We start from the raw sequence: 11,226 nt of genomic DNA on the forward strand, positions 1-11,226 counted from the left end.
CATGGCCAGAAGTTGACATTGATGCTTCTCTTAAATTAAGTGCACGTTCACACTTTGTATGCAGCTCAAGTGATTTGTGAACTTAACTTCTGTTAGTTAGTTCAATGTTAAGAATGTGGAATAGGGTAGACATGCTGGAATGCTAAACCGAGTATTCTGTAGCCAAATTTTGAAAGGAGAGTAAAGTCTTGCTGTCAAAACTTTGAGATGCAAGCGGAATGGTCAGTGGTTCAATCCTTCAAGGATTACATTAGTAGATGTTTATCACTGGGCAGTTGATTCTAACTGCAGATTTCAATGGCTAATCTGCTGTACAGAGCAGCTGCTCACCCTATGCTGGTTTATGTGAAGTCCTTCCAAATCTCACTGTGTTCATACTTAGGCTAATGAATGTTAAACTGTCCTGGTATCTCTGCAGACAGACTTGCACACCTCTTCTTGCATCACTCTGCTTTACACATAGGTCAGAGTATTCAACATTAGTGTTTTCACTGTGCCACATGGTCATTCATTCAATTAATACCTTGTAAAACCGGGGTTGTGACCTGCTCATGCATGTTTGGATTTTGCTTTTGGAGTCGTGACCTGGTCCGTCTGACTGTCCATTTCCAGTCCCTTTCTTGTGTTGCTACTGAAATTTACAGTTTTCTAAAAGTCATTTCATCTCTTCCACCTTCCTGCCTGCCAAGATCACCCACTGCTGTGGGCTCATGGGGCTGCCAGTGCACATGCATCCTGCTGCCTGTCCTGGCTGAGAAGGCTGGCCTGGAGGAGTTCACAGGGCTGGTTGCTTGTGGCTCCAGGAGGAATTCTGCCCTCCACCACCATGTGCAGATGTCTGGGGGCTATGGGCTTCGCTGTCCCTCGGGCACCGTGGGCAGTGACACTCTGTGCTCTAGGCCAGCTCTTGTCATCACTGTTCTGCTGAGTGCAGACAGCTCTTGCAGAGACCAGTGAAAAACTTCATGGGTTGCTAATTTGGGCTCATCTCTACGGGCATCCCAGTGTTTCCTAGACTCAAATGTCCTTATTTATAAGGCTGTAGCTCCTGCTGTGTTTGCTGGCCTAGACAAGAGCAGGAATGCTTGTACTCTATACTTGTACTATAGAGCTGGCTTGGCTCTATAGGGACACTCAGAGCCTCACCAGGAGCTCACTGAAGTTGGGAGAAAGACTTCATTGATCTCTGGTTCTGGTCCTAAAGGTGTGCATGGTTGGAGGGAAATGGAGGTCTGATTTAAAAATCTCTGCATAGGAATAAATCCCTGCCTTTGAACAGCATGGTGATTGCACAGCACTGTTCTTCCACCCTCCCTGGAAATGTCACCATGCTGTGGGTGTTGAGCTGGGATGCTCTAGGCTTGCAAAGCGCAGGGATGTTTTATGGAAACAGGTAAAGAGGGGTTGAAGTGTGGTGATCTGGAAAGGGAGGAAACTTTATCTTCTCAGCGTGCTCCACAGGAGGCATAGAAGTGTGACTGACTTCTTTTGTTTCTTCCCTGTTCTTGGAGCAGATCTCAAGACAGCAGTACCAAAATGCCCTGATGGCATCCCGGATGGACAAAACACCTCAGTCCTCGGACAGTGAAAACACTAAAATCGAACTGACTCTTACGGAGCTGCACGATGGTTTGCCAGACGAGACAGCAAACCTGCTGAACGAACAGAACTGTGTGACTCACAACAAGCCCAACCACAGTATGCACAGTGAAGGAGCCATCTAGGAGCTGACTTCCCACAACCCACCCATCCCATCTCCTCAGCAGGACCAGCCCTCGCTCCTTCCTGCCTCCTCCCCGAGTGTGAACACCGTTAGTGTGTGCTTGCAACACTGCTGCATCCAGTGTTCTGAGACCAAAGACTTTTGCGTCCGTTCTGGGAGCAGAAGAGGAAGAAACAGGAAGAAAGGAGCAAAGAGCAAGAGAGACTAAAGACCCAAACGTAATTTGGGAATGGTGAGCCACCCTTGAGAACGATGAGAATTCTTCTTGCAAAGTAGAATTATGTTTATTTTTTATCTGTACTTTTGATCTTTGTTGGGTTTTTCCTCCTCAAACACATATGGGGAAGTTTAAAAGCTCCTCCGTTATTTTTTCAAGAGAGATCATGTTTTTAAAAAGTATTTTGCAGAGTTTTAAATTGTTTCTGTCCCCCATGAACCTCAAATGGGCTCTGTCATGGTTTTGTGAATTGGCTCCTATGTCCTTAGGCCTCTTCTCACCCCTCTGTGGTCCTTTTTGTTACCCTGTTGAAAAAGTTACTAACTGGTACTTGTATGTTATTTGTGTCCTAAGAAGGAGCAAGCTTCAAAGAACCTCTGGTTTCAGCCACCTGGAGGACCAAGAGATGATGATTATTACATTCTTGCAGTTAATTTTCAGGGAAGGAGTGGTTACTTTGGTATTTAATAATGTTTCAAAATTCAGAAGGTTTCTTTGTTAAACAGGCAAAAGCATTGTTACACTTACAGTTTTGTAACCTCCAAAACCTTTGTGTATGTTGAAGATGATACTGGGGGGAAGGAATTCATTAGCAAAACTGCAGTCCCGTGAAATGAAAGCCGGGTGTGATATTCCACAGTGAAGTAACTGGGTGATTTTTCATTGATGTTCCTGACAACTGCATGGTGAAGTAATGTGTGAGCGCTGAGACGCCGAGTCTTTAAACGCTCCCGGGCTGCAGGTGGTCTGTGCAGCGTTAACTTGGCCAGAGCAGATGGTGCAGCCTTTGCTGAGTATCAGAACATCAGTCCCTGTCCCCCCTGTAATCTCTAATATTAACACAGAAGATGCTGCTACAATTACAGCCAAAGTACATGCTCCAGGTGACAGTAAACCTCTGCCAGTGCAAGGATGGGCACTGCTGAGGAGCCAGAACCATCCTCTCCTCTCAAAGAGCTGACAAAACTTTCCAGACGCGAGTGTATTGCACTTCAGGGATTCAGAGAGGTTCATTTCCAGGCTGTTCCCAGCCACATTCATTCCTTTGAGTGGATTCAGTGCATTTCCTTCTCTCTTGCCCCTTTTAACAGCCATTGTAGGGATTACCAAGGTAGCAGAGCAGAGAGCCTCCCACCCAGCTGCCACCAGTGCAGGGCAACACCTGCCTTGGGCAGCAGAAACCAATTCCTCCACCCCAAAAACCTCGATGCTGATTGGGTGCCAGCAAGAAGCACCCTATGGCAGTTGTGCATCACCCGTTTCCACAGATGGAGTCTACATCCTCAAATGAATACAAAAAGAAAGTCGTCCCCCACCCCGGTCCTCTCCCCTTCCAATACTGTCTCAAACAAAATGGGAACATCAGTATCTGGATTGATAAATCAGGCTTTGTGGTTTCTCTGCTTCAAGATCCTTCTATGGCCCCTGGCTATGTAGCATTTCCCTTTCTTTACACGTGGATAATCTCTTTAAGGACATCCAAAGAAGCCCCCAGCCCCAAATGCAACTGCCAGAGCTCTCTGTGCCTGCAGGCCTGCCCTGTCTCTCCTGCTCGCGGGCTGTGGAAGGCACTCACTGCAAGCTCCCGTGGTCCGTCTGTGTGAGTGGTGGCTGGAAAGGTGCAATATTCCATTGCAGGATGTCCCCGTGGGAATTGGAGTGTGTGGTATCAGAGCCAATTGGGTTTGCCTGTCTCCTTCCTCCTCCTCTCTCTTCCATCTTCACAAAGCAGCCCTAATTTTTGCTGTCCACCCTGATGGGAGCCACCCATGAGGATGAAGTCCCTGCAAGGGGCATAGAAATTGCACAGTATCCACCTTGTGCACCCAGTGAGGAGGAAACAGGCCCTCCAAAGCCTTGCTCTCTCATGTAGCTTTTTGACTTTTCCCATCCAAAAATGTTTCCTTAGCCTCCATTCCCCTCTTGCTCTGATGTGCACCAGCACTGCTGAGAGCACGCGGCTTGACAGCAGCATGGGCTGGCCTAAGCCTTGCGCCTTCCCAGACAGCTGCCAATATTGCACCTTTCTCACAGAGCAAAATGTCCAGATGTTACAGCGTTTGTCCGTGGCGAGGGACTCATCTTGCCAGTTTTTATCTATTGTTGCTGAATGTAAAAGTTTGTTGGAAGTGTTTGACACGGTGGTGAATTTGAGATGCAGTATCCGTTTTGTCAAACCTGCCAAAGGAGGGAAGGCTCAAGTCAAGGCAGCTCTCTCCAGGATGAGGTTGCTCACTGGATCTGACTTCTGCTTCTTATGGCAGGTTAAGGATTTGTTTCAATGTCTGTTTCCCTTAAAAAAAAAAAAAAAAAAGGCAAAAAAAAAAAAGCACCAATTTTTCCAACCAAAGCCATGTGATCCCAAAGCAAATACCTCCTGCTTCTGCCCATGCTGCACTGTTCCAAAATTTGCAGGCAGTTTTCTGCATGACTGTTTTTCATCATTTGTATAGATCAAATAATGGAAAGTGAAGTAATTTCACTTAATTTCCATAAAATTAGTTGATTGTAGATGTGTTTCATATGGAAAATACGAACCTGACCGAGAGGGGTTAGGAGCTGCTACTACTAATTAGCTTGAAGAACAAAGCATGGTCCTCTCCCTGGAGGGGAAAAAATCCCGTCTCCCTGTTCTCAGGGTATTTACAGTTTTACTGTTTAACAAATGCGAGGGGTTCCCAGCCCCCCTGGTGGGAACCATCACAGCAGAGGAGCCCCATGCCCAGCTCAGGATCCCTCTGAGCATTGGGATGGCGTTTGCCAGGGCTTGGCTCTCCTGACTGCAGTAGAGGTGCCATGGCATCAGATCCGTGCCCTTGCAGGGGTGTCCTGCCCAAGCAGTTCTGCCCCCTCTGCCTCACGGGGCACTTTGCAGCGCTGCAGTGCCACGAGGACACGCGGCCCGTCACCACAGCGCAGGGCACCAGCTGGTGGCTTTGGGAATCGTTGGACTTGACCTCAGACCTTGGCCAGGCTTTGACTCGTAGAAAGGATACTGCATCTTCCCATGGCAGCTCCTGCTGCTGCCTTTGTTCCCCTTGCCCGTCTGCCTCTGGGTGCAGGCAGCAGGGTGGATGATGGCCTGTTGGCCGGGGGAGGCTGGGAGGGCATCTAGCCATGGTTTCTACTGTCAATACAATTTTGCACAAGAGTTCTTTGCAGTGAGGTTTTCAACACTAATATCTTAAATGCACAACTGTGAATTATATCTTTTACACTCCTGTTGGTTGAATTTCCTTTAAACAAGATGAACCCGAATCTGTTGTAACTATGATTTATTTTTCTAAATTCTGTGTATTGCCAAATCTTTGTAAAGAGTGAAGGAATGTTCTTGCTTTCCAGCGAGACTCTTTCTCCAAACGAGACTGACTGTGGTGTTGTGGAGATCATATGAAGCGTGTTAGTTCTGAGAGGAGAGGGGCTCAGTGGGGAGCAAACCTGCCTCAGCCGCTCTGTGCCGTAAGCTCAGACCCTTTGGAGTTTACAAAGTGCTTGTTGTTTTATTCCCAGCTTGTCCACTCCCTGAAATCCCAGTGCAGCTGGAGACTGCTGCCCTGGAGGAGCTCTGGATGGGTGATCCCACAGTGGGATGAGGAATGCTGGTGGGCAGGGGCCCCGAGGCTGGTGTGGCAGGAAAAAGTGCTTCCCCCATCCAGATGCACCAGGAGAGGAAGCTCCACAGGGCAGATCCCTCTGCTCACTACTTCTGCTCCAAACCTGTGTCATGTGTAGTTCCCTCTCACGTTCTTTTTGCCCCTGTAAGCTCCTGCTCCAGACTAAGCAGGAATGGGATGATGGTTGAGGCCTGTGTGGGGGCAGCTGGAGCTGGCTGCTGGAGGTGTGCAGTTCTTGGGTCTGTTGGAAGAAGAGTTAGCTACTCATTCACATTGTGCTCGCTTTTCTGTTCCTCCTCTCTTCTCCTGGACTCACTTCCTTTTTCCTCACCACTGGGGGCTTTTTTGTTTGTTTTTCTTCTTTTCTTTAAGTGCCTTTTTGTGTGGGTGGAGCTGGCAAGCGTAGGAGTCTCAGGATATGGCCCTTTGCACTCAGACCTGGAGAAAGCTCAGGGGTAGCGGGGTGAGTTGCCCCGAAGGCCCACACACATCACCCATCGCTGCTTCTCAGCCTTCGGGGCCCAGCTTGGGTGAGGATGAGATTTGGCACTGGTGGTGTCAGGCTTTGGTTCAAATCAGCTCAAAGAAAACCAAAGAGGTAGCTTTGTGTGAGGGGCTGCTTGGGCAGCGGTGGTGCTTCCTGTGATCTCTTCAGAGCTCAGCCAAGGGGTGTGGGGGTGCCAGTGGCAAAGAGCAGCCCTTTCCTCCTCACAGGCATCCTGTGTAAGTATCCTGTGTGGTGGAGAACACAGCCACATTGTCCAGGACCCCTTAGAACATGCATCTTCCTTGTGCAGAATTATGTTCTCTATAGAAATCATTCCCACATGAAAGGTGAACCCTATTTTATACAATGTCTAATACACACATCTGTGGTTTTAAATCTAGTATCTGTGTACCAGTTGTCAAGTTATCCAGTGTCTGGGTTACCAATAGAAAACTGGGGCTTGGGGTGGGGAAGGATGCTGCAGAGTACCTCCTCTGATGCTGACTTGAGGCTTCATCCCAAAGATGCCCACCCAGCATTGAGGGGTCCCTGTGTCCACACTGTGCCCTGTCCCCAGGCAGGAACCCTGGCTGTGGTGTGGTACAGCCCCAGATGTGCTGCCCATCCCACCCCCTGGCTCTACACGGGGGCTCTACATAGACCCACAGACGTACCTGTTCCCTGGATACTGAGGGTTGGTTTGGCCCAGTGGTGAAATGGTGAGCTTAACCAACACAGTCAGGCAGCTTCCCATGGCACAGATGGGAGAGAAGCCTTCATCTGACTTAGCAGCAGGGAGGACAGGCTCTGCACCACAGGCTGGACTGGGCAGCCCCTCTCATCCCTGCTTTTGGTCCATCAGCTGCAGGTCTCTTGCTGGTGTGATGTCTCTGGTGATTCTGGCCTCACTCCCACATGTGAGCACCACAGGGGACCTGGACATCCATGTCTCCGTGCAGAGCCCCCTCAACAATCCTGCTTGGTGTCTTGCTCTTATCCTGGAGCCTGGCTTCATGCTGGGTTGTGTTCCTCTGGGGCCAGTCTCAGGGCTGCATCCAGATGAGGAGATGTTGTTGCTGTGGGTCCAAGGCGGTACAGTTGAGCTTTTCCATCTTGTGTGTGCCTATTTTCCTGAGCTTCAGGGATGGGAAGAGGTTGCTGGAAAGCTGTCTCCAGTCAGTGGCACGGTACAGGTAGCAGATGGAGTTGTTTCATAGGTTGGTAGCACTGAATTCAGTAAAAGTGATGTTTTCTTCTTGTTATCCTGAGGTCAGATCCTATAGGAGTTCTTCGTGTTGGAAATACGGTACTCAAAGCTGCTGGTCTTCTGTCTCCAGCTGAAAAACATCATTCTCCTCTCAGGTTTTGCCTTTGGGCTCTGTTTTCCTCTGAGCAGGGCTGATCACTAGGATCCTGCAGCACTTGGTGCCCTGGCTGCTCTTGCTCCTTCAAGGCAGATTTCTGGCCAAGGAAGTGCTTGGTGTTTGATCCTGTCCCAGAAGCAGAGGTTAGGCTGGACTCTGTAGAAGCACCCTGTCATGGAACCAGGCTAGAGGTTTGTCAGCTGTTGTGAGCCTGAAACATGCAAAGGCTGCAGTTGGCTCCAGTGCTCCAGGAGTGGATTTGATTTCTTTGCTGTCTTCTCCTTCAGAAAGCAGCATGGCAGTTGGTTGGCAGCAGGGTTTGTTGGGGAGGAAGGGCTTGTTCCAGCATTTGGTGCTTGGTGTAGTGGTCCAGCATCCCTCCTCAACTGTTTGCTGATCACAGAGCTTTATAACAGACGGTGGTGTTTTATCCTCTGGGCATCACTGGTGAACCAAATGCTTCCAAATACAAGTGAAAAAACTAGTTGGTGTCAGATGCCTTTAGTTGGAAGTGCCAATATGGAATGCATGTCCCAAAGGTCGCTGTGGGAGAGTGAGGGGTTCCTGATGAGCTCCTCTTCTCAGAAGTGACAGACTGGTCAGGCCTAGATCAGCTCTAGTGTTATTCCTGCTTTAAAGTCTCAGGTCCAGCAGGCTGGGCTGGGCTGGCTTGGCTTGGCTTGGCTTGGCTTGGCTGGCAGGTTTTCACCCAGGGTACGCTCTCTGTCCTTCTGCACTGTGCTGGCTTGGATTCAGCACTGTGGCCTCTGTGACAGCTGTGTTCACATCACAGCTGCTTCTCTGCTTCACTCACTGGGCTTTAATTGAGTGTTCAGCAAGGTGAGAAGGAGGAGCAGTAGTGAGGAACGGGCCATGCTGCAGCCATTCTGGCTTCATTTCTCACACTGAGCGTAGGAGATGCTGCTCAAGGGACTCTGCCTTCCTCGGAGATTACATGGAACTTGGAGCTTTGAATCCCCCCAGGACCCCTGCAGCAGTGCTGTGGTCTCATTTGATCCATGTTCTCCTGAGCACAAGGGTGGCTTACCAGTAGTTCAGGGTCAGGCCCTGCTGAGGGACCTCAGAGCTCTTGGCATTTTTTTTTTTCTCCAGCAGAGCCAGCCTTGACACCTGAATCACTGGGCAGGTGCCTGGATGCCAAACACAGTGAATCTGAAACCCTAAATACTTGAGATGTGTTTCTGGAAGCCACGAGCAGCTGATGCTCAGCAGCCAGAGGTCTCACACCAAACCTTTCTCCTTCCTGGCTGCCCCGAGCCCTGCCCTGGCTGCTGCTGGCTCGGCCTTGGTCCCCCCATTCCAGAGCATGGTGGCTCTCCCTTTGCAGTGCATTTTCATGGCTGTCTGATCCCACTCCAGCCAGCTTTTCCCTGTGTCTTATTTGCCATCGTATGTGGTCTTTGCGAATTGTATCATATTGTACATGACTTCGGGTTTCCAGAGTTGTAGTATTCTGACTACAGTATTTCCGTGTGTGTACATAAACCTGAATAAGCACAACTGAAATCCTGAATGAAGTGTATACGTTTCATATACTGATTGTCATACAAATTAATTTTATAATTATTCCGATTTTGTTGTAGATTTCCAATCTTTCCTATTTATTTTGTACCAGATTTATTTGTATATTTTGTGATTTTGTTTTAAAGCATTTTGTTTATTTCTATTCTTTTTAGATAAATGATGATTTTTTTTTTTTCTGTTGAACATTCCAGTTTATGCATTTTTCCCTCCTCTATGCTCTCCCCTCATTTCCAAGGGACAGATTTTGGCATGTGGGTGGTGGGGCTGATGTCTGTGATCCTGTACCCAGATCTCTCCTACTGGCACATTTAACAGTCTTTAATCTCCACTTCGGCTGCCGGGAGCCGCACAGAGGCTGGATCGTGTTCCTTCAGAGGCAGGTGTTGCTCCTCGCTTTGGTGGGTCTGCGCCTCAAGACTGGAGGACTTTCCTCAGTCCTCAAGCTGGGGAGGGCCGTGCTGCTGGCTTTGCTGATCAGGGGCTGGCTGGGAAGCTGGTGGCAATGGCAAGCAGCTGACTTTTTGAAGTTCCCTCAAGGGTGAGGGTCTTTTTCTTTCCGTAATAAAAACCCCTTATTTACAACCTGCTCTCCGTAGGCCATGTTTGTCTCCGAGCGCAGACGCCGTCTGTCCGCAGCGCGTTCCCGCCCGCGGGCCGTCACCGCGGGTCTCCGCTGAGGGACGTGCCTGGGGATGACGGCTCCGTGGGACGGGAGAAGTTTGGTGGAGTGAGTCGGTCCGTCCCCCTGCACTCGGGTGCTGCTGCCTTCTCCCCTCATGGTGGCGTTTTGGCAGTGGAGCTGTGTGGAGCCTGCAGCAGCAGAGACATTGCTGGGCAGGAGAGCGAGCCTGTGCTTAGTCCCTTGTCCACCTTCACTTCACGCTGGTGGAGGAACAGCCCCTGTCCTGCGTGTCACCTACAGCCTTGCCATGTGCTCATATTGTGCTCCTGCCATCCCTCAGTCCCTCCCCTCTTCACAGCTCTTCCACCCAGCTGCTCTCCCTGCTCCCAGCTTTTGTCATGCTCAGCTCTTGACCCTGGGTTAGCAAAATGGGCAGCAACTGCTCAAACCTTGTAGGGATTTTTGCTGCACCCTGTGCTGCAGGATGACCCCATCCCTCTGGACCTCGCTCCCCTGTCATGCATCAGCAGGACAGAGAGAGTGGCAGGTCCTTGAGGACTCCTGCTCCCCTGTGTATGCCTGTCCCTGGCAGCTGGTGGAGGGTGGTGGGATGCTACAAGCACGATGGAAGTAGAATTAATGTGGAGGCCAACCTCAGGATGGCTTTGGTGGTAATGAGCAGCAGGAAGGAGGAGCAGGATAGAGAGAGCCCAGGACTTCTGGAAGGGAGGGCATAAGAGGCCAGGTCCCTTCAGGGAGGCGGGATGGGTTTGGCCGCTGGGTCCAGGCCGCTGTGGCAGAAGAGCAGGAGCAGTGCCCAAAACTGTACCCAGGGCTCTGTGTCCTCAAGGCTCCAGCAGTACCTCCTGCCATGGCCGGGCTCTGCAGCCTAGTGGCCCACAGGGCTGGTCTCCTGGAGGCAAAGCACCCTTGTGCAGGGCCAGGGTGGACTGGTGGCTCTGCAGTTACAGAATTTCTTTATCCATGTTTGCCGTGCTGGGGCTTCAGGCCGGAGGTTGGAATGGCTGCTGCTCGGGGACTGGCACAGGGCTTTGCGCCCTTTGATACGGAGCTGCAGCTGGGCCTTGCTCTGCGGAGTGAGGAGGTGGCATAAAGGAGGAGGAGCTGGGAGCAGCTCGTGACTGTGACCTGGTCAGAAGTGGCAGTGCCCAACACACGATGTCTGAGGCCTGTGGCGAAGGGCAGTGAGCCTTGGGTTCCTTTCTCTGGTAGGGTTTGGTTCGTGCAGCCCCTATGAGCCCCCTCTGGCTCCACAGAGCAGGGGAGCTGGGGAAAGTGGGAGAAACCAGAAATCAGGTCCGTGAGAGCTCCGGACAGGGGCTGAGGCCTGCTCCCCATGCTCGCCTTGCTTCCACCAGGCTTTCTCTGCAGGAGACAATCTGCTGGTGGGCAAAAGCAAAGCATGTCTGTCCCTGGGCTGGGGAACAGGTTGCAGAGAGAGCAGCAGGGGCTTTCCCTGAGGCTCTGCAGAGTGATTGCAGACACAGGTGCTGCCAGGCAGCTTCTGGGAAGCAGCAGCTGGTGCAGATCAGCCATGGGCAGCTGCCTGAGGAAGGTGTGGGCTGGCAACTTGGGCTGTGACTGTGTCCCCAGTGCCAGCCAGGGCAAGAAGCTTCACCCTGGCTCATGGTCC

At 50.8% G+C, this 11,226-nt stretch overlaps 1 protein-coding gene across 2 annotated transcripts in view; it reads left to right on the forward strand.

Annotated features, from left to right (window-relative positions):
• Positions 1-9,532, forward strand: part of CNNM2 (cyclin and CBS domain divalent metal cation transport mediator 2) — a 117,828-nt gene extending 108,296 nt beyond the window's left edge. For both annotated transcript variants that reach the window (XM_038140996.1, XM_038140997.1), the window contains one exon: positions 1,515-9,532. In XM_038140996.1, the coding sequence (XP_037996924.1) occupies positions 1,515-1,724 (210 nt within the window). In that variant the 3' untranslated portion in view covers positions 1,725-9,532. The remainder of the gene's footprint in view (positions 1-1,514) is intronic.
• The last annotated feature ends 1,694 nt before the right edge of the window (positions 9,533-11,226 follow it).

Source organism: Motacilla alba, chromosome 6, assembly GCF_015832195.1.
Source record: "Motacilla alba alba isolate MOTALB_02 chromosome 6, Motacilla_alba_V1.0_pri, whole genome shotgun sequence".
Lineage (NCBI taxonomy): Eukaryota > Metazoa > Chordata > Aves > Passeriformes > Motacillidae > Motacilla > Motacilla alba.